At 50.2% G+C, this 21,660-nt stretch overlaps 8 protein-coding genes across 8 annotated transcripts; 5 read left to right on the top strand and 3 right to left on the bottom strand.

Moving 5' to 3' along the window:
- Positions 1-80: 80 nt before the first annotated feature.
- On the top strand, positions 81-1,418 carry BDP81DRAFT_358382 (translin family protein). Its single transcript, XM_060586357.1, has 3 exons — positions 81-366; positions 418-435; positions 490-1,418. Exons 1-3 carry the CDS (start codon positions 185-187, stop codon positions 1,055-1,057), a joined length of 768 nt encoding a protein of 255 aa, XP_060440063.1. The 5' UTR covers positions 81-184; the 3' UTR covers positions 1,058-1,418.
- A 24-nt stretch (positions 1,419-1,442) lies between these two features.
- On the top strand, positions 1,443-5,794 carry BDP81DRAFT_502412 (uncharacterized protein; the record flags this gene model as incomplete). The annotated part of the gene is made up of 6 exons (XM_060595566.1): positions 1,443-1,994; positions 2,053-2,991; positions 3,081-3,554; positions 3,668-3,977; positions 4,213-4,301; positions 4,519-5,794. Exons 1-6 carry the CDS (start codon positions 1,585-1,587, stop codon positions 5,792-5,794), a joined length of 3,498 nt encoding a protein of 1,165 aa, XP_060440062.1. The 5' UTR covers positions 1,443-1,584.
- Positions 5,795-6,327: 533 nt separating this feature from the next.
- On the bottom strand, positions 6,328-7,216 carry BDP81DRAFT_502410 (RTA1 like protein-domain-containing protein; the record flags this gene model as incomplete). The annotated part of the gene is made up of 4 exons (XM_060595565.1): positions 6,328-6,370; positions 6,401-6,699; positions 6,751-6,965; positions 7,018-7,216. The coding sequence occupies 4 exons, from the start codon at positions 7,214-7,216 to the stop codon at positions 6,328-6,330; spliced, it is 756 nt and encodes a 251-aa protein (XP_060440061.1).
- A 1,769-nt stretch (positions 7,217-8,985) lies between these two features.
- Positions 8,986-10,141, top strand: BDP81DRAFT_454108 (acyl-coenzyme A:6-aminopenicillanic acid acyl-transferase-domain-containing protein; the record flags this gene model as incomplete). Its single annotated transcript, XM_060592899.1, has 2 exons — positions 8,986-9,021; positions 9,083-10,141. The coding sequence occupies 2 exons, from the start codon at positions 8,986-8,988 to the stop codon at positions 10,139-10,141; spliced, it is 1,095 nt and encodes a 364-aa protein (XP_060440060.1).
- Positions 10,142-11,958: 1,817 nt separating this feature from the next.
- BDP81DRAFT_399016 (amidase signature domain-containing protein) lies at positions 11,959-14,715 on the bottom strand (the record flags this gene model as incomplete). The annotated part of the gene is made up of 5 exons (XM_060588532.1): positions 11,959-12,066; positions 12,129-12,203; positions 12,274-12,409; positions 12,462-12,526; positions 13,063-14,715. The coding sequence occupies 5 exons, from the start codon at positions 14,713-14,715 to the stop codon at positions 11,959-11,961; spliced, it is 2,037 nt and encodes a 678-aa protein (XP_060440059.1).
- Positions 14,716-15,451: 736 nt separating this feature from the next.
- On the top strand, positions 15,452-16,940 carry BDP81DRAFT_330979 (zinc carboxypeptidase; the record flags this gene model as incomplete). The annotated part of the gene is made up of 2 exons (XM_060585470.1): positions 15,452-15,552; positions 15,602-16,940. The coding sequence occupies 2 exons, from the start codon at positions 15,452-15,454 to the stop codon at positions 16,938-16,940; spliced, it is 1,440 nt and encodes a 479-aa protein (XP_060440058.1).
- Positions 16,941-17,486: 546 nt separating this feature from the next.
- On the bottom strand, positions 17,487-18,913 carry BDP81DRAFT_502393 (uncharacterized protein; the record flags this gene model as incomplete). Its single annotated transcript, XM_060595564.1, has 2 exons — positions 17,487-17,915; positions 18,218-18,913. The coding sequence occupies 2 exons, from the start codon at positions 18,911-18,913 to the stop codon at positions 17,487-17,489; spliced, it is 1,125 nt and encodes a 374-aa protein (XP_060440057.1).
- Positions 18,914-20,085: 1,172 nt separating this feature from the next.
- On the top strand, positions 20,086-21,303 carry BDP81DRAFT_383791 (short-chain dehydrogenase). Its single transcript, XM_060586940.1, has 4 exons — positions 20,086-20,169; positions 20,228-20,838; positions 20,898-20,973; positions 21,027-21,303. Exons 1-4 carry the CDS (start codon positions 20,124-20,126, stop codon positions 21,203-21,205), a joined length of 912 nt encoding a protein of 303 aa, XP_060440056.1. The 5' UTR covers positions 20,086-20,123; the 3' UTR covers positions 21,206-21,303.
- The last annotated feature ends 357 nt before the right edge of the window (positions 21,304-21,660 follow it).

The following is a 21,660-nucleotide window of genomic DNA, read 5'->3' as shown; positions in this document are numbered from 1 at the left end:
ACGGGTGTGCTGGGCCCACACCCCGGGTGCTCCAACTGCCGACCCCACTAAATTTAATTCTGACCCTGCACGACCTCACACCAACATCACTCCCATCCAGGTCGCTGACTTCATCGACGGCCTCACTTATTGCCGACCTCGCATTTCATCTCACCAACACCGCCCAATTGTTGCATAATCCAGGATGTCTAAGCGCGATCGGAATGGCAACATGCGGACTCATGAGCCCAAGCAGAAGCCGGCTGCGCCCGAGTCCCAATTCACCCCCATGTTCATGAAATTTCGCGATGAGCTGGACCAGCACCACGACCGGAGGGAGCGTATTGTGAAAGCATCAAGGGATGTAACCGCGTTGAGCAAGAAGATGTGAGCTTTCGACTGCTAGTGTATTCTTGACTCTGACTAATCTGGATGCAGTATCTTCACCTGCCAGAGGTAATTTCTACCAACCGCACATTGTTCTAGCGCCATCTACTAATACCGTGGTAGAGTCAACAAGCTGGGCGACCTTCCCAACTTCGCCAACAAGGAGATCGAAACGCGCATGGGCGAGATTAAGAACCACCTGACCGCAATTGAGAAGGACATCCAAGGAATCAACCGCTACCGCTACGCCCACTCACTCCGCTGCCTGGAGGAGCTCGTCGAAGCCCTCTCCTTCTCCCACTACCTTCGAAACCAGACCCTCATCAGCCAGGAAGAGACAGCAGCAGCAGTTCCAGCTAATGTCTCAATCACCGAAAACGACTACATGTTTGGTCTCTTTGATCTCTTTGGCGAGATGATGCGTTTCGCTACTGTGACCACTGCACAGACCGGTCAGCTGGCTGGCGTCGAGGGCCGCAATATTTTGATGGATATCCACGATCTGAGCAGTTGCTTCGAGATTCTTCCAGAGATTCCTACAAGAGACTTCAGGGGCAAGATGGAGGTTATGCGACAGTCGGTGCGCAAGGTGGAGAAGCTGGGCTATGGCCTAGCGATCCGGGGAACGGAACGGCCCAAAGGCTGGGTGCCTGACATGAAGGAGGACTTTGATCCTTCTTCATTGGACTAGGGCTGTTTTTGAGGGAATGTTGAAGCAAGACAACGGGTGTATTCTTTGTCGGAAGTGTCAAAGAGGATTGGCCTCCTGCTGAAAGAATTGTGCTTCTGTAAAGAGAATCGATAACATCATGTCTACCTCAGCCCTGAGACACAGTGGGCAGTGGTCACCTTCCTTTGGGGATGCCTGATTCTTCTCTTCACACCGTGCCTCCTTGGATCGTGCTCGAAAGTACCCAAGGACCCTAGTAGAGGCAAGGCCTTCTAGGGATTTCATACTTTTGCAGTAATCTATGCTGCCTCCCCTCTTCAAGCTTTACCTCGTCGATTTCCCAATCTCCGATTCCTTATCATGGACTTGAATCTTCGTCTGGGTCTGAATTGACCTTGACTCTTGCTACCACCGCGGCTCAGATTTGTTGGGAACTCGACAAATACAAAGTTTGGACCTTTCGCATCTTTCCTTAGTTGACAGGTTAGCACTCATCTACACCTTGGAGGCCGTCGTCCACTTCCGCGCCTCCTATTGGGAGAAGCACTATGGAGGTCGCTGGCCTAGTCGTTGGTGCGTTTGGAGTTCTGCCACTGGCGAAAGAATGCCTTCAACTTGCGAATAAGCATATTGGTCCCTCGAAGCATGACACCACCGAACTCAAGCTTCTCACCGGCTGGCTCGACGACATCATTCAGATGATTGCGATCCTTCACCCTCTTCTAAAATCGGTTGACGCAGGTGGACAGCCACTGCACGCACAGTATGACGAAAGGCTGAGAGACACCTTGGACCGATGTCGCCAGGCATTTGTCGTCCTGAACGAACGCCTCTCTGGGAAAAACTTCCTCAAGAAGTGGTTCAAAGGGGCCAAATTTGATCAGAAACTTGAGACGCACGTACAAGCGGTCCGTGATGCCCCAATATTGCTCATAATGGTGGCACAGGCGAATCAACAGTATGAGCACGTTCTCTCTTTCCGTTCACTGATTTGAAGGGATGCTGGTTTTTCACAGGTTCATCATCCAGGAGACGAAACAGTATCTCGAACAGATCCCCAAATCTGTGGACGGAGTCCACGACACTCTAGGCGAACTGGGTCAAGCCGTCGAGAATTTTCGTGATGACTTCCGCAGCACAGCTGGAGGCATCCAAGATCAACTACGGCAGAGAGCGGAAGCGGAAAGCAGACGTGAGGTTCTTGATTGGGTTTCGACGCGAACATTCGTGTTGGAACAGCCTGACTTGCTCAACTTGAGATACGAAAGAACCGGTACCTGGTTCCTGGAGTGCCAGAATTTCAAGACATGGTTATGTTCCCTTTGTTCCAAGGAAAAATACCGGGTTCTCTTTTGCTCTGGTGGGATAGGAGCTGGAAAGACTATGATAACGGCGACAGTGATCGACCATCTTCGTAGCAAATACCGAGACCGTGATGGCATTACTTTTGCGTATGTGTACTGCGACTACAAGAACCGGTCTCTGGACACTTCAACGTCTCTTTTACGATCTATCCTGAGGCAAGTCCTCGAAGCCCTGCCTCTCCTACCTGTCGAGTTAGAGAAGATGTACGAACGCAAAGATACGCTCCCCTCGACACTCGTCAAGGAAATACTACGAGAGTCAATCCTCATGATTACGGGCTGCTTCATCGTCATAGATGCAATAGATGAACTGGAAGTCTTTGGATCGAACGAGCGCGCACAGATGCTGGACATCATCGACGACCTACGGCGCCAGCCAAACGTTAGACTATTCATCACTTCACGACCGATAGATGCCATCAGCTGTCAGTTCAATCCTACAAATTCCTTGATACAGGAAGTCTGCGCAGAAACACAAGACTTGGAAAGGTATTTGGGAGGACGCGTGCAAAAGCTGTCGGCGGTTCTGCGAAGACATCCGGAACTCCAAAACAAAGTCAAAGATGCCATCATTGGCGTTGTCGATGGCATGTACGTACTCTATTTTAGAGACCCCAGAACCTCGTGGTAGGCTTATAAGCACCTGGGCAAGCGGACAGCTCATTATCTCCCAAACACAGGTTTCTCCTAGCACAACTATTTCTAGATTCTTTCGAGACCGACCTCAACGTCGCAGCTGTCAACAAGCGCTTGGGGGAGTTTCAGAGAGATGCATACATCGCTCAGTCAGGCCCCAATGGCAGTGATGAATGGAAGCGTCGATTGCTTTGCAAAGCCTATGATGGTGTCTTGGAAAGAATCAAAACGCAAGAACACAGTGGCATAGCAATGCAGGCCCTCACGTGGATCACACACGCCACAAGACGATTGCAGATTAACGAGCTGATAGAAGCTCTCGCCGCTAGCTTGAATAACGGACAATTGGAAAAAGACAGCATGTATGAACCCGAAGACATTGCTTCCGCTTGTGGAGGCTTGATCGTAGTCGACAAAACGTCTGGCATCGTTCGCTTGAGCCATTATGCACTACAAGAATATTTCGAAGCAACTGAAAGGAACTGGTTTCCGCGTGCTCACTACGACATTAGTGGAATGTGCGCTGCATACCTGATTTCTTTCGGACATCTCCATCCCGTTTCTTCAGACTATTCGTTCGTCTCTGGCAGGGCAATACACAGAGACCTCTTGGGCAATTTTGATAACAAAGATGTGGACAGTTCTCAAAGTCCAAAAAGAGCCTTCTAGGATACGCCGCAAATAATTGGTGTGAGCACGTTCGTCGATCAGAGGCCCCTATCCTTCATGAAAAAGTCCAAGAGTTGCTCGATCAGAGGCCCCATGTCGATTTTCTGGCCAGAATTGGTGGTGACACAGAAGCAAGCCCTCTACACGTGGCGGCGGCCCTAGGTATCGACATTGAAGTGACACGAATTCTTTCTAATAACAAGATACAATTCATGTCAAGGATATCAAAAACTGGACACCGCTCTATTATGCGATCTTTTATCGAAACGAAAGTACAGCCCGGATTTTACTTACGAACGGTGCGAGACCAGATGGGCATCCTGGCAAGTGGAACCAGGTGTCAAGTTGGGGTGTTGACGCAGGGTGGAAGCTCTCAGAGGCCAACTGCAGTTAGGGGTAGAATGATGAATTACTGAAATCTGCTCCTCCCTCGACGTGTACTCCCTGCGCTGTATATATATCTGAGCTGCTCCTTTGTTGCTTGGACTCCTTACTACCTCTAACTAGCCCCTATCCGGGAGGGCTCTGACACCAGGATGGCTACAGGCTGCCCTTGTCGATGCCATTTGCAACGGCAATCTGAGAACAGTGCTTCGGTCTGTTTCAGATTCTTTTGAAATTTGCCCAACACGACGCTGAATGGGAACATCGAGGAGGAAAGTTGCTGATAGATGCTTGTTTCACGGATTCGCATAACACCTTTCTTGTGCCGCTTCTCCTCAGCGAAGGGGTCGATCCCAACTGGGTTGAATATAAGTATTCTGGTATGATGGTCAGTCCACTATTGATTGCTGCATGCTCTGGCAAGAATAGGCTTCATATTGCCCAAGAACTACTGTCTGATGAACGTACAAACGTTGATCTGAAGGTTGGACTGATATCTGCCCCGCGATCCGCTCTCTCTCATGCCGTCGAGCGCAACCACGAGGCTATGGTGGAGCAACTCCTCGCTGCGAAAGCCAAAGTACTTGAGAGCTTGCCTTTCCAAGTGTCTATGAACAGGAGTAGATATGGCACATCTTTTCTGAATGTTCTTGACGGTGCTGTGGTCCAGGGAAATCCAGACATCATGGAGAAAGTGTTTCGACAGGCACCACACTTTGACTTCAAGTCTAAGCAAGGGCGATATCTAACCTGCACAGCCGCTTACTTTGCCTCTTTGAATGGTCTCAAGTTCCTCATCGATAATGGGGCGGTGGCAGACGGCGCAGACACAACCAGAAGAACACCATTTTCCTATCTCGTGGAAGGGCTGAAATTCTGCGATTTTGATAGTCCAGACGGTGGTTACGATGGAACACACAGTTGTTTCCTACATTTTCGATTTCCCTATTACCAGAAGCCGGCTTCTTTACGACGAGTTCTAGAGACGGCGCAATTGCTGATCGACAATGGGGCGCAGGTCGACCTCAGCGACCAGCATGGACGTACCGCCTTGTCATACTCTGGACATAGTCCAGAGTACACAGACTTATGTCTGCAGCTAGAGGCCACTGTGGATCCCAAAGACCTCATTGGAAGGACACCTTTATCATATGCTACTGAAATCCCGAATAGTGACGGATCCGTTGTTGGGATACTTCTCCTACATGGAGCCGAGCCGAATTCGAGGGATGTCGCGGGAAGGACGCCCTTGTGGTTCGCAGTTCAGGCTGGATCTTCGGGTAACATCCGTCGTCTAATGAGCTACTGCGCGGATTCTGCTCTGGTGATTTCCAAGGATGGTTTTGGGAAGAATGCCATCACCATGTCAGTTAAATGTGCATTGATCGGTAGCACTGATTGGAGCCCTTCATGCTTTGATGAGTTGCTGCGTTTCAATGCAGATCCATCAGAGGGACCGGAGATTCTGGATCAGCCATTACTCCTGGCAGCCAGACTTGGCCATCAGAAAGTCTACGAACAGCTTCTGGAGAAGGGTGCCTCGATTGGATATAAAGTGCCACTTCAACTCGACTCTTTAGCCCGAGATATGCTCAGGCAAAATTACGTCTGGGTCACTATCTGCTCAATATGCTGTCGGCCTATACCTGCAAGCGTTTGCTTCCAGGTTTGCAAAATCTGCCGCATAACCGTCTGCTTGACGTAATCAACGCGAGATAATCACACGACGCAGTCCTGCAACTTTCCCCATGAGCATCATAGCATGCTGGGGCGGATGATGGAGGATGGCCCAGATGGGATGCAAAACCTTCCGATAGGGCCTGAACTATTCTCGAATGCAACAACATCATACCGGAATGATCATACCGGCAATCTTGCCAATGGCCCCAATGATACGCTGGACTGGGTATTTGAGAGCTATGAGTCGATGAAGACAGCACAGCATCTGCTCAATGGGGGGGGGGGGTTTACATCCAAAAACTGTCGAGGAGCCAGTTGTTATAAGGAAAGTAAACTGATGTAGGGGAAAAGAATTGAGTTACAGCAGTGTACACAAAGGCGAATGGAGCCAAGTTGGAGATGAAGATTCATAGCTGAAGCGACTAACAAAAGAACTCGATAAGACCTGTGTAAGATATGAATGTTCCAAATTATGCCTTGCCATGCAAGGTTGATCTGCGCACTATAACAGTCCGACACCACTTACTAACATCAGATACAAAGCCGATGCAAGTGAAATCACAAAGCCAAGTCTTCCTTAGGCCTCAAGCGTTCTGGAAACCTCCAAGCGAAAAGTACCGTGACAAGATACATGAGAAGAGAGTCGAAGACGTAAAGAGTCCATTCGTGAGAAAGAGAGTAACCAGTGTACCCCTGAGCGAACTCGACGACTCTGAAGATTGATCGAACCATGATGAGCAGACTGACAGCATAAAGCATGTACAGGCTCTCTTCCCAGGGGATAAGACCGTCCAGAGAGCCGGGAGTGGGTGCCTGCCTCATTCTGCAGTGGAAGACGACAGCGATGGCACAAAACAGGCCGAACATGACGATCTGGATAACAAGGCCGATGATGACGATCCTCTCACCCCAAGTTGCCAAGCCGGGTTTCTGAATCACCATCATGCCCGATGCACCTCCCTGAATGAGGAACGAAAAGACATCGCCGATGACAAATGTCTTCGTCAATTTGGAAGCTCTGATCATTGAATATTTCTCGGCGTGGATGCTCGTGATGATTCGACCGAGGACCATGTAGATCGAGGCGGCAAAGAGGACGGGGGCGATAATGATGAACATGTTCTGAATGGCGTAGGTCATAATTTTTTCGGTCTTATCGTGAGCGCTGGCTCGTGCTCCGTATCCTATCACTTCGACTTCCTGGGCATCAGCAGAGGTTATGAAAACCAGAGTCATGGGGCAACTTACAGAGGCATCCCACAGCAAAGACGATGCAGAAGCGAGCACGAGTTCTCCAGATCTTCCGGCTGATGTAGAGGAAAGAGGCGAGAAATAGTATGAGAAATAGGATCGCTGCAGGCTTGCTTGGGACGTAGCGCCAAAGGTAGGCGCCTCCCTTTGTTGGGGTGACACCAGGCACTGCTTCGAAGTAGCCATCGGTCGACATGATTGCAGGCCAAATGGTGTCTGGTAAACTTTATGAGAAGAATCAATATGGAAGATTAAAAGATCGTGTAGAAGGAAAGGCGAATAGTGTTGGGAGAGGCTGCCGTAAGAAAGGAATGTCTGGGAGTTCAAGAGAGCAAAGAATTGAGCGGGTATATGTACGCTGGGGGAGAATGAAGCCGTCCATATTGTAAAGATATTTTGATACCCAGGAGATAATTTCGAGCTCCACGACGTCTGGATAGATCTAAGCCTCCCCAGCTCCGTGTTTGCATATTTCTTTCTAGTCTGTACCAGGCTCTGAATGCTCGGATAGAGTTGCAGACGAACGGGTTCGGATTGCTTGAAATGTGGGACACACGGACCCGAGTCGAGTTGTAAAGAATACGCGGAACCAAACATGAATCCGAGCATCTTACCCGAGGGTTCGTTGCAGCTCGGGTTGACAACGCGTATACGCTAATCTCGACGTTCCAGGAAAAGTTCAACAAGGTGAACGTCTCTTGCCGTAAATTTCTGGTTGCGAGAACAGTCTAAAAGGAACGGAAACGCGACTGCTTCTTTCAAGCGACTTTGTTCAAAAGCATCAGACGCTTTCGCCTTGTTTGAATAGAATACTTTTATCATTCGTGTCATTACAGAATTTGCAATTTTTTATGTTTTAAGCTCACCGAAGGATACAGACTTTTAAAGCATACATTGAGGTCTTGCAATAATAAATTAATAATGCTGTCCTGAATCTCTAGGTTGATTAGAAACATCGACAGCTCCCAAGAGCCCTACTTCTCTTCCGGTACGGCGTAGAACAGCATAAGCTGATTACATAGACAGTATCGAGCATTTTCACCAATTTCCAACAGCTCAGCACCTACCACTGCCGAATCAGATCCTGAAAACTCAAGGCATTTCTTGCAAAGTTAGATATGTCCATTTATGAGCCCGCTTATTAGAAGTTTGAGAGCTCAAAAAGAGCCATTATTGTGCTTCGAAGACCCAGTTCTTCCGGCAATGCTTTCCCTACGATATAAGAAATTTTAGCGATTTTTGTTTCTCCCAAGACTGGCGTTGTTTTCGAGTTCAGTCTTGAATGTTGGCGTTCTAAGCGGGCAGAATTCCAGGAAGTTTTCCGTTGAATGGAATGCAGGCTACTTTGACCGTGAGTCCTCCAGCCTTCCACCAATAGTAAATCTTGAATAATCCAACCGGAGATGACTGCAGTCTGTACTGTCACATGTCACAATGTTGAAGAGCCCGCGTTGGATTGCTGGCATGTATTGAATATTCACGTTCGGAGTTTGCGATGGTACACTAGACGAAAAAGCAGTCTGAAATTCTACGCTACGAGACTTTACAGTTCAGAGGCCATTCACGCCATTGCGTTATTATATGCTGCATGCGCTACGAAGTTTGAAGTTTGAACATACCCGGATGCTTCATGAATTGATGGTTCAATTCGCCTAGAGGTTCTACACCACTTTTGATACCATGTTGGATGTGATTGGCTGAGATTGTCCAAAATTGGCCATTATCAGATGAGTACGCAAGCCAGCTAGTGTGGCACTGCGGATATGTAGGTAGTACCATATCGAGGAGCTGAGAGTCGACGCGCCGTCCAGCGTTTGCCACTCCGAAGCCCGCATTAGATAGCCGAGGAGAACCCCGCATCACGAACGTAGACCCCCAAAATAGTCATTAGAGACATCCGTCTGCTGAGATTACATGTTTCTTTCCAGATAGCGACATCAGAGTGACAGGCAATTTTCTGCGAAGATGATTGAAATCGCTGTGGCTGGAACTCATCGAGAGGTAAGTTATGTTTCCGACTGCTTCTTATATGCCTTGAAAGCTTATTTTTATGTCAACGTAGATCGGTCTGGCAGTAGGTCAACAGGCAGCAAAGCAAGTTGCCGGGTCTGTCGAATTCTATCGTTATTTTTTCAAAGCTTTCAGTAGCTTGGATTGGTCTACAGTACAGGAGAAGACCCTAGAATTCGTGCCACACCTCAAAGCCAACTATCCCTTATACTTTGAAGAGATGGAGGGGGTTGCGGAAGGTGCTGCGGTTGATGTTCTTGATGTCGTGGCGTTGAACATACGGAGCGAGATCGCCTTTGGCCTTTTCGAAGCGGAATCGAAACAAGGCACGCCAGGCGCAGCGACAGAAATGGCAGTAGATGGATGCACTGCATTAGGCTGGAAGACTCCTGGAGGATCAACATTCCTTTCACAGAATTGGGACTGGAAGAACGAACAGAAGTCGAATCTGATCATTGTTCGCGCTAAGCCACAGAATGCGGACGGCACCAATCTGCCAGCTTTCCAGATGATCACCGAAGCAGGTATCATCGGGAAGATTGGATTCAACGAACACGGTGTAGGATGTCTGCTCAACGGCATCCGCGCCAAGGGCGTCAACTCGGAAGGGATGCCAACCCACTTCGCTCTCAGGACTATTCTGGAGTCCAGGTCAAAGAGAGAGGCCTTGGAAAAGATCGAGAGCGTTGGGTTAGCCGGAAGCAGTCATATTCTCCTTGGCGACAACTCTGGCCCCACAGGCCTCGAGTGTACTAGCATTGGATTCAAGGAGCTTCCGGCTGACGAGAATGGCCGTGTTATCCATGCTAATAACCTGATTTTGGGACATGAGGGCGTCTTTGAGCCTCTCTGGCTTGAAGATTCCCCGAAACGTACCGCCCGTATGAAGGAGCTTGCAACCCCGGATGTCGGCGAGAGCGCCGGCTTCGTGACCTTGCTAGAATTATTCAAGGATGAACAAAACTTCCCGGCATCTATCAATCGGAAGCAGATTGGGAAGAATGACTCTGGTACCCTTTTCAATGTGGTATTTAATTTGACTGGAAGAAGGGGTGTCATTTCCGTAGGTCGAACAACGGAGATTGAGGAGCAGATCGAACTTGGATTTTGATCTCGTAATGCAGAAATTACGAACTGGATGATAATCCCTCTACTCATTATGCCTGAAACTTGCTACGGATCACTACCATGTCCATATGGAATTGATATAGAATCTTGTGATACTTTGGATAACTCTGGAGAAGGGATCGTGATTTCTGATTGCATAGGTAGTTGAACGAGATGCTGCATTTGCCATCAAAACCACAATGGCCTGAAGTTAGGCAGCAAGAAATTTGGCACAATTCCGAATAAGTGCGTTATACAGATGAGGATACAGTTCCCTTATCGATGATCACAGATTTCGTATTCTTGATATGTTTTAAATTGGGGACTCAGGGCGCATCACTTTTGAGAATGAAATTTCTTAGGCATTTCGGTCTCCAGGAAACTGAAGTCTCATGTCCATTTAGATTACCGTCTTGATCTCATCTCATAGTTCATGCTATCTGCTGACCGAACATAAAACCAGGGTTTGCGTGAAAAAGTGCCCAAGATCTAATCACATCATTGTGTAGACTTTCAAAGCCAACGTACGTTCTGAACGGACTAAGTCTTGAGTCATTCGACCTCCAAGCCTGAGCCATAGTAAATTTGAACTACTAACCGAAGGCTCCGCAGCTTGTAGCGGTGATGCTTTCACGTTGATAAACGTTGCAGTAGAAACCATAAAGCAGAGGATCAATGACAATATGCAACTACTGATAGCTGAAGAGACAAGCATCCTCACATTCCACTCCACTCTCTCATCTATCAAGAACCCATGTCACAGCCTAGATACTCCTGTTCTCGGAGTCTCCTAATTCCACCAGGCCAGTCTCACACCCTGCCCGCACTTTCAAGACGCCTTCTGGACCCATGGTATCATCCTGCCAATATCAACGTCTGCAATTCCACCTCACGTTCACATTTGCGCTGCGCCCATTCGAGGAAACTTGAATGCGAGACTGCCTCTGAAGAGATCTGGGCGGGTCGCCACGGAAATCGCAGGCCTGTCGCACAGAATTGCCTCCCTTCGAGTTCCCGCCAGCGTTGCGACACTGTTGTTGTTGTTGTTGTTGTTCTATTTAACGCCATGGCGGCAAGGGCGCAGCCGCCCTTGCGGCAGACCTCCCGGAGGGTATGTGGCGTGAAGGGTCGCAGGCTCTAGCTATATACTATATAGTACACGCCGTATCCTGACGTCCTCCAAATCTTGCTCGTGAGCTACTATGTGTTCTATCCATCCCTAGTTCCCACTGGTGCCCTAGTTCCGTTATAACCATCTGGTTTCTTAATAGAGGTAGTTTGTCGTTTGGAGGATAGGTTATGACCTATCTCCTAGTACCGCGGGCAGATCTTCTGGAAGAAGTCTGTCACGCAGAGGAAGGCCTGGAAGCCTTCAGAGTCAGTGATTAGCCCCTTGAAGTAGCGATCGAGGGACCACGGACTTGGAGGACAGTCGCGGCCTCTTGGATTTGTCAACCTATGGTCGAGGTGGCAAAATGCGAAAGACGACGATGCCATCTACAGAGCTCAGCAGCGTATGGAAGAGAGAATCAACAAGGTGGCAGGTGAGATGGGCCTTGCTTCGGGCTATAAGTACACAAACTACGCCAGCCAGTTTCAGGACCCGTTTGCTGGTTATGGACAGGATAACAAGGACCGCTTGAGATCAATCTCTCAGAAGTATGATCCAAGGGGCGTGTTCCAGGAACTCTCCCCTGGTGGTTTCAAGGTTACGAAAGGTGCTCCACAGACTCTCTGAGTGTGGTGGTAAGAGTGGTCTCTTGTGTAAATGTGTTTGTCTATAATTCAAGTTTGCTTGCTAGTTTCGCTTTTGCTAATAATTTACAACTTGGACTTTGTTTCCTCCTCACGGCCCTTCAAGTTCGGGTGGGGAACTCTAACGGGCCGGGTTACGGCGTAGAAAGCAAGGCCTTCTGACTTAGTAGAGAACTAGAGAGAGAATAGACCGTGAGATTTGGATTTATCGAGATTATAGTGGAATATCAGCTTACCTTGACCTTAGATCCGACGTGAAAGAAAGCAAAGTCTCCAGGGACTAGATGGTGGGTGATTCCAGTAGCCTCATCCTGCCAAAGCCGCGCTAGTCAACACTGTCTCTTGTGCCAAAAGGATTTTCACAGTTACGAAGTGACTTACCAAGATGTCAATCTGACCATTGAGAACGTACTTGGTCTCCTCGAAGTTGTAGTGTGCGGGACGAGCGGGTCCTGCGACAATCTTATAGAACCCGGAGGTGAAGTGGGCAGGTGAGTCTGTTGTCTTTGTTCGGATTCTAGTGTGGTTTTAGCAATTTTCTTCCACTTGATACACACAAGATTTCTTACGAATGGAAATCGGCAACCGTTGCGTTCTCGCCCTCTGGGAGGGGGATATACTCGTGGCCGGCGCCCTTGATAACAGTGAGGGAGACTAGGTTTCCAGACACTGATAAGACATAGGTCAGATTCACGTGTCTTCAATTGTCAGGAATGTGCAACTCAACTCACTTATCAGAATTGGTTTCCGATTGTAATTTGAACCCAAAGGGTTTGAATTCCAAGATTTGACGATAGAAGTTGATTGATATAAGACGTCTGGATCGTAGATCGGGTGCGCTGCCGACAAGGTCTCGGAGCTTTCTCGGAGTGCGGGGAACCACTGTGATGCGATCGGAATCCGACCCGGAGGGCCTGCATTCAGGGCCGGTTAGATATCCGCCGCCGTAAATCGGTGCGCGGGGTTCCGGGAAAGTCCCGAAGATTGATCGGTGATGCAGTTGTGGCTTGCTTGCTTGAAGACACAATGGTGAGGAGTTATGCCGTCATCACATCAGGGTTGATGAACGCTGTATTATGGTAGCTACACCTACACCGACATTTGGCATCATCAACTGTGAATCTATGTTGAAAATCAACTTTTATATCACAGCTCTAGCCTTGTTTCTACCTCAGCTCTAAGTTTGACTGTGTCCTCTAAGTCGGTTTTGGGCTGGATGTAAGGCTTGATGGCCTTCCGAGCCTGAACCTTCTGCTCAAAGGCATACGCGATGCTGATCAGTGTTTCTTCACTGAACGGAGCCCCCGCAAAACCAACGCCAAAAGGCAAGTTGGGGGCAACGGCGTTGAGCGTCCCAGTCTTGTCTTTGATAATTGCAGTGTTGTCCGGATGTCTTCCAAATGGAACCGATATCACCGGGGTGCCGGATATGGCAGCATTCATCACAGCGAACGCCGTCGGTATTACTATCGCGTCTAGGGAATGGTTCTTGAGAGCTCCAGCGTATCCTTGGGGCCCAGTCAGGTACAGAAGCCGGAGATGGACATCCCAAAATTCCGGATCTGTGTTACGTAGACCTTCTGCCAGGTTGTTGTCCCACGAGAGCGTGTTCTTCTCCGGCCACTGCTCTCGGGGGTCGTGCTGAGTCCAATCCCGGAGCTCACGAAGCGTGGTGATGTTATACGGGTTGTACTTCAATTGTCCGAAGTACCTTTCTATGGCAACGGCGAAATCTGCGTGAAAGCTCTTGGTGAGGAGCGGTGAGATCTCGGTCACGTTGTATCCTGGTAGAACAATGTTGTCGATGATCTCCGCACCGGCGGACCTGAGAATGTCGACGGCCGAGTCGAATACCGTCACGGAGTAGTTGGAGGGAGGGGCGCCTCGGGAGTCGTGCAGGACATGGCGTGGGATTCCCAATCTCTTGCCCAACAGTCCTCCTTCCAGGCATGCCGCGGCGTAGTCCGGGGTCTTCTGGAAAGGGAATGCCGACGTGTAGTTATCGTTGGGATCTGCCCCGGCGATGGCTCCCAGGAGATGAGCAGCATCTTTCACAGTCCGAGCAATTGGTCCAACAACATCTTGGTGCTCCGAAATTGGTACGACGAGGTACCGTGAGGTGAGACCAAGAGTGGGCTTGATACCTACGACGTTATTGACGTCACTGGGCAATAGAATGGAGCCGGCTGTCTCAGTCCCAAGAGACGCCCACGCGAGACCGACTGACGACGCGACGCCGCTGCCCCCCGACGAACCCGATGGATCTTGAAAGGGGTAATACGCGCCCAGGGTCTGACCACCATACGTTGACCACCCATTGCTCGAATTGGAGCTCCGGCATTCGGCCCACTGCGACAGGTGTGCCTTGCCGAGCAGAATCGCCCCCGCTTTCCGGAGCTTGGCGGCGACGGTGCTGTCCTCGTAGACTCTAGCACCCAGCAAAGCGTAAGAGCCGGCCGTGTTGTTCATTTTATCTGCCGTTGCAATGTTGTCCTTGATCAATACGGGGACGCCGTGTAAAGGGCCGAGGAGCGGTCCGCCTTGTCGGCGGATGAGGTCCAGAGTTTCGGCGATGGAGACGGCATCCGGGTTGATCTCAGTGACGGCGTTGAGAGTCGGTGTAGTCTCTTCTATGCGCGCGATGTAAGCGTTCACGAGGTCGACGCTGGTGAAAATTCCATTATTCAGACCGTGGCTGAGATCGTCGAGTGTAGCATCGAGGAGCGACGGGATCGCGCTGGCTGGTTTCTGTCCACATGGTGTCCATTCCGAAGCGGGCCAAATGAGGCAAATGGTTGCTTTGAGCAGTGAGGATAACAGCATGGTTGAAGCTTTGGGCTGTAGACCGGTGCCAAGACGTGATACCAATGGCAAACAATCGTTGTGGTCTATTTAATACTCCTTGTGCGCCGGGTCTCCTCAAGTAATCGAGTCATTTGACTCATTCTTTATAGCATTCACTATTGAGGCCAATTGACTGTGTGGAACAGGGGAAAACGGCGCAAGATTGCGATCCTTAGTCAGTGGTCTTACGTGCATCGAACATACATCACAAAAGTAAGCAAACGCTAGAAGGGAGCTCAAAGATCTTTTGTTTCGAGATTCGGAGGAAGGTGACATTGCGAATTCGTGCTAGACAAAGTTCCTTGAACGCGGTATTTCAGGCCATTTACCGCTTTACGTACGGGGCGCCGTTTGCTCTCATATAAATGATTCGAGCCACCTACCAAGATCAGAAGAGCGCTATGCCTGTTGGGGCAGGTCGCATGAGCGATCCTCGAGCGTGCCGGGGGGATTTAAGCTTATGATTGGCTACGATGATAGCTAATTTTGTGGACATGGAGACATGGGGTAGATTTCAAGAGCGAGAACTGGTTTGTGAGTAGCCAGTTGCTTGAATGAGATGTTGTGGCCGAGCCGAGACAAAGCCAGCAGTTGTGGACATCATGGAAACGACTATGAAAGGAGACCGAATCCCCCGTCTCCTTAAGCATACTTGGCGACGGGCCGTTCCTCTTGCATCCTTCGCATCCTTCCGCTTCCCATCGTCTTGATCACCATGAAGTACTCTCTCATCGCGTCTCTGATCCTCCAGAGCACTGTTGTGCTCGGAGAGTTGCTCCCTGTCTACCTACAGGGACCTACGCCTGAGAGCTTCAGGTAGCAAGACATCATCTCCTCTCGAAATCTTGATACTAATCAAGTACAGGGACATTGTTCGCAATGACACTCTTGACTTTGGTTGCAGGGCAGTTGCCAAGCCCAGCGAGGATGGAAGCCACTACAAGCTCCACGCCTGGCTCACCGAGGAGCAGATTGACTATCTCTCCAAGGAGTACGAGCTCGTGCCCGAGGTCTCTATCAACAGGAGAGACTTGAGCAAGAGAGCCAACGCACCCATCGGCACCGGCGACCGCTTCAGCGCGGGAACCATTTCCCCCGTCGGCCTTGGAACCCAGGCTTCAGGCACCACCATCTCCAGCATCATGAACGTTGCCGAGATCAAGTCCGCATGCGACGCCCTTGTCAAGAACTACGGCATCGGGTCCCTCACCCTGCCCTACAAGACCTTCAACGGCGCCACTGAGTACGCCTACTACGTCGGCGCCGGAACCGACAAGTCAAAGTACCACCTGTACTTCAGCGCCGCCGTCCACGCCCGCGAGCGCGGTGGACCCGACAACATCATCTACTGGATCTCCGATCTGCTCGCCGCCAACAAGTCTGGCAGCGGCTTGACTTACGGCAAGAAGACCTACACCAACGCCCAGGTCAAGAGCGTTCTCGCTGCCGGTATCGTCTTCTTCCCCCTCGTGAACGCCGACGGTGTCGCCTACGACCAGTCTTCCGGCTCTCTCTGGCGCAAGAACAGAAACACCAAGTCCGGCTCCAGCGGCAGCTCCATCGGTGTCGACATCAACCGCAACTTTGACTTCCTCTGGAACTTCAAGAAGTACTTTGACTCATCCGAGGCGCCCGCCTCCACATCACCCAGCTCCGAGGTGTTCTACGGCACCGCCGCCGAGTCCGAGCCCGAGACCAAGAACCTCGTCTCCGTTTACGACTCCTTCCCCAAGATCCGCTGGTTCATGGACATCCACTCCGCCGTCGGCGACCTCCTCTACAGCTGGGGTGACGACGACGACCAGACCACCACCACTACCATGAACTTCCTCAACTCCGCCTACGACGGCAAGCGCGGCCCCGTCGGCGACTCCGCTTACAAGGAGTACATCCCCTCCACCGATCTCAGCAACATCAGAACCGTCGGTACGGCCATGGTCAACGCCATGAAGGCTGTCGGCGGCCGTGCCTACACCTCTATCCAGGCCGTTGGCTTGTACCCCACGTCCGGCGCCAGTGACGACTACTCCTTCTCCCGCTTCTGGGCTAAGCCCGGTGTTAACAAGGTCTACGGTTACACCTTGGAGTTCGGCCCCTCTGGTAACTTCTACCCGACCTCAGCTGAGTTCAACACCAACATTCTGGACACAAACGCTGGCTTCATGGATTACTCGCTGGCTGCCATTAGCGTTGGTCTCGAGTAAATGATGTGATTATCATCATGGAATTCTTCGTGTACATATTTTAAACATCATGATGTTGAGGCACAGGGTGTGCACGCACATACTGCATGAAAGCTGTTGTCTTTGATTATTACGCAACTGAACGACTTGTAAGTCATGACTACTTATGAATATCTTTACCTTGAGGGCTGAGATACGAGCGTCTCCGCGGAGAAAACAATGGCCAATGTGGTGTGCGCCTTTGCAGAATGTGGATGAGTCAACCAAAGCCGTGGAATCAGTCAGCATGCGTTGATTGTCTACATAATCTGCTGACCTCTAATTCTTGGAAGTTGAGATGACCAGCCTCTCAAACAGAAGTTTCCGTACATCAAAAGCTGGAAGCATTAACTTCATTAGCTGTTTACTGAATGTATCGTAGAACCCTGTGAGCTGCGTGCTTTGTGAATAACGTGGGGTCTTTCCGAGATAGTTTGATGTGGAGGGGGTCTTCTGCGAGATCAACTAGACTATCTGCGGGTGTCCACCGTAATTGGCCTTGTCTACTTCCCGCCCAACATGCAAGTTCTACGCCAAAGGGTTGAGAAGGTTAACCTCCTCCCATAGACCAACTCCAGTCATCTCCGGACCGCCATTGATAGATCCTACGGCGGGTCCTGTCCACCGTTCATAGATGGGGACTTCCAGAACGGTTACTTCTCGGGTGACTGTGACATTGAGAATGCCTTCTTTTCCAAGATCCATGACAATGTTGAACGCGGAGGGAAAGTTCCCATCCCCAACAGGCGGGTACGGCCCATCGACTGGGCGCACCTTGACAGCTCCCTCTTTGCAAGATGCGGTGATGATCTTTCCGTCTTTCGACGCGTATGATCTGACAGTGTTGACCAATTCGTCGTCAATAAAGTCAAACCAGACGATAGAGTAGTCGCCAATACGAGCATGGCCCCAATACCAATCGGTGAAGCTCTCCACGAATGGCCTGTCACTGTTGGTCTCCCTATCACAGGGAAGTTGGTTCGAACCGTAGGGTCCTGTGGTTAACGAAGTATCAATATCTCTGTATTGATTGATTCTGCGTAAGGAGTAGAAGGGAGATTCCAACCTCCGGTTGGGTGGGTAGTCGAGGTCTAAGTGTACCCCCTCGAGGTGGCCCATGCTCTGCCCCTACTCGCGGCCGAATTGGACTTCCAATCCGACAGTCACCCCAATTCTGTGTTCAACAACTGTCAGCATTTGAAAAAGGGCTTTTGCTCCAGTTGGGAATTGGAACAAGATGGTAAAATGCCTTGGCTCACCTTATCATGGTACCCGTATCCAGTGTACTTGACTTGCTCGTCGCCCACTGTGAGATCAACAACCGCATCCGAATCCGAAACGGCGTTGGCCCAGCCAAAGTTCTTCGCAATCTGGAGATTTGATCGAGGTTCCTTGGGGCCACAGGGATAGTGAGGCGGCGCCTTGGACTCAAAGGTCACGGTGCCGTTGATAAGAGGAGTTTCAATGGATACAACATAAGTCTTCATGTCCGGGGAGCTGCTCCATGCCATCCCGGCCTCGTTCCAGCTACCAGATGAGCCACCCTCTTGTGCAGGGACGATAACAGCGCCGTTGGGTGCTTCAGTCGAGTAAGAGAACTTTGTGCCGTTCGCAAAAGTGCCCGTGATGTCCGTGTTCGCAGCAGTTGTTGGACTGCCACCCAGCAAGCCGGTATCAAAAGCAAGGTTGAAGAGGATGGTAATTGAAGAGTTGTCAGTCGGCGAAACGACGTCGAAGTACCACCAGTCCCACACACTCCTATTGTAGTCCGACATCCTGGCGCCGACGAAACCAAAGTCGTCGGAGATGAAGGATGGAATGACACTGCCATTGAAAGCCTCCGGAGGGACATACTGAACATAAGTTGCCCGAGAAGATTGAACATGAGCTGCCTTCGGAGGTTTCGTTGAATGCGCTAGGATAGGCAGAATGGAGCCGAAGGCGACGAAACTCATCCCAATCCAGCCCGCGTTTAGCTTTTGTCCAAACATGGTGGCCAAGTGAATATGCCGAAAACTTGAGAGACGATAGTATGAGTAGAAGGAAAAGAGGTGAAGCTGGTGCCTCTCAATCTGTCATCGGGGCTTCTTTGATTCTTCTAATTCTTATAGACGACATCAGATACCAGGTCTACGCCTTTGACATTTCTGTACTTCATAGTCCGCCGAGAGGACCACAACAGCAGTACCCCATCGTGACAACCCGTCTTGCCTTCAATCAATGGCATCCCAAGGCAGCAGGCTTTCCATCCGTAGCCTTGTCTCTCTTGGAAGTCATTGCTCGTATCCATAATTCAATGCGATTGGCTCCGTTTGCTGCAAGGCATTGCTGTACTGTCAACAGACGTCGAGCTACTGAGGAGCCCCATTTTCCATGCTTGATCAACCTGGGAAGTCTAGATTTCTGCTCAGCAAATGTTCACCGTCTACGGAGTACGGGTTGTCGTCGCTGGCTTCAAGGTGAGCGTATTCGTATAGGAGTCCGAGTACTCGGATTCACCTTCGCATTCGTTTAGATCTGGCACCTCCTGTTGAGCGTTCTTGGCAGTCGTAGGAATCTAATGACCTTGACCAAGCAGTCGTGACTCGCTGACAGCCAATTAGAAAGACGCACGTCCAGCTTTACGGGGTTGAATAGAGGCTGTAATAGTGGCGCAGCTTGATAGAGTCCCCAGCATTTTGTGAATTATATCACTCTATGGCTTAGGGAGCACGAAAGCGTATGCCTGATTGCGAACATGCTTTGACGAGGTGCTTTCCTACTTGACTGACTTTAGGAAAGAGCCTGACTGTACATGTGTGTTCTCAAACACCCAGATGGTTTAGCGCTAAGTTGGCAAGGTCGTGATGATTGATTATTAGTACAAGGAAGCCAGAGCCTAAGTAAGCAACTACGATCTTGGGCGGAAGCTCTCTGCAGGTACCTAGTCTACAAAGTCGTCTTCCGGTAGGTCGGCAATCTCACAGGAGTGTTCCGGCCAACGCCACAAAGGCGCTACGAAATGGGGAAGTCCGACGTGCGATCTTAGCGCAAGGTGATATTAAGCTATATTCACCTCAGCAACATTGTAAATAACACCCATTTCTTCAATTGCACTTGGGAGGATTGAAATCGTGCTGAAGTACATCGCCTCTCTCGACCATTAAGCCGAGAAAGACTCCACAAATGGCGTCCGAACCTCCGCAACCTTCGGCCGGCCCGCCGCGCAAGGGTATCGAACCTATCCTTCATCCCAGGTCCATCACAATGCGGAGACTAATCAATCGCAGTTGACGTCTTTACCGGGGACGTCATCCACCACGATACGTACCCCGAGATTAACCCAGTCACAGCCTCCGACTGCACTGGGAAAGCAGTCCTCATCACCGGAGCAAGCAAGGGACTCGGAAAGGCACTAGCAATTGGTTACGCCGAGGCAGGCGCATCACTCATTGCTGTCGCCGCTCGCTCGGATATCTCATCTACCGTCGCCTCCATCATCGAGGCTGCAAAGGCCGCAGGACGAAATGAGCCAACAGTGTTGGCCCTCGAGATGGACGTGAGCAGGACGCCCAACGTGAAGGCGGCCGCGGAGCGATTGACGACTGAGTGGGGACGCCTGGACATTCTCGTCAACAACGCGGGCTACATGGCTCCCTTCAACTTGCTGTTAGATGCTGACGATGATGAGTACATGAAGGCATGGGATGTGAACTACTGGGGCACGTATCGTGTGACCAAGGCGTTCCTGCCTTTGATGCTCAAGGGTGGCGACAAGACGATTGTCAACATGTCGTCGGTGGCGGCTCACTTCATGGGTGCTGGAGGGGGAGCCTATCACATTTCGAAATTTGCGCTGATACGATTCACTGAATTTGTCCAGGATGAGTATGGTGACCAGGTAACGTCATTAATAACCTTGGATTTGATTTCAGATCATGAACTAAGTCTTCGTTGCAGGGCGTCCTAGCGTTTTCCATCCATCCTGGGGGCATACCAACGGAGTTGTCTTCGAATCTGCCAGAAAGGTTGCAATGTGAGTAGGCCACGTCTGTACAACCTTTTGATCTTGGTCTGACTGTGGGATAGTTCGAATGCGGGATACCCCAGAGCTTGCTGCCCATTCCATTCCATACCTTACTAGTGTCAAGAGGGAATGGCTGGGAGGTAGGTGGATTAGCTGCATGTGGGATATGCCGACGCTTGTAACGATGGAGAAGAAGATAGTAGAAGGGAATCTTTTGAAGTTTGAGTGCAGCGGCTTGTAGAGAGACGTACTTTAATCAGCCTTGAGCCATGGCAAGTAAACGATGCCTCATGTCTTCCAAACGTCGGTGAGAAGTCAAGTTGAGTGTGTGAAAAGCCCAATGTAAAGCTGTTCTGTCATTCCCAACAGGAAGTTGAGAAGTTGCTGGAACCCTATCTAGAAGGCTGCTGTTGACGAACTTTTTTGATTCGCTCGTTGAAGTATTCCCCCAGGCATGGTATCACAAAGCCAAAAGTGTGTAAGTGCAAAGATAGCACTACCACTTGCGGTGTCTGGGAGCATGAGATAATGTTGAATAAACCCCTCATTCCACAGCAAAACGAACACCAAAACTGTTGCGAACAAAATTACTACCAGGAAGATAGCGAGAGGGAAGTCCCCTGGAAGTAGATCGGATATGAAACAAAGCCACCCAGCAAACAATAAGATTGCAGCGATGTAGCTTGTGAGATGTTC

Source organism: Colletotrichum phormii, assembly GCF_030913505.1.
Source record: "Colletotrichum phormii strain CBS 102054 chromosome Unknown BDP81scaffold_26, whole genome shotgun sequence".
Lineage (NCBI taxonomy): Eukaryota > Fungi > Ascomycota > Sordariomycetes > Glomerellales > Glomerellaceae > Colletotrichum > Colletotrichum phormii.
This window is presented reverse-complemented; position numbering and strand designations above follow the sequence as displayed.

Bases quoted from the DNA above. Each gene is read 5' to 3' on its own strand.
- BDP81DRAFT_358382 (XM_060586357.1), top strand. From the start codon at position 185: ATGTCTAAGCGCGATCGGAATGGCAACATGCGGACTCATGAGCCCAAG.
- BDP81DRAFT_383791 (XM_060586940.1), top strand. From the start codon at position 20,124: ATGGCGTCCGAACCTCCGCAACCTTCGGCCGGCCCGCCGCGCAAGG. The intron at 20,170-20,227 runs GTATCGAACCTA...AATCAATCGCAG, and splicing joins GGCCGGCCCGCCGCGCAAGG to TTGACGTCTTTACCGGGGAC. The intron at 20,974-21,026 runs GTGAGTAGGCCA...ACTGTGGGATAG, and splicing joins TCTGCCAGAAAGGTTGCAAT to TTCGAATGCGGGATACCCCA.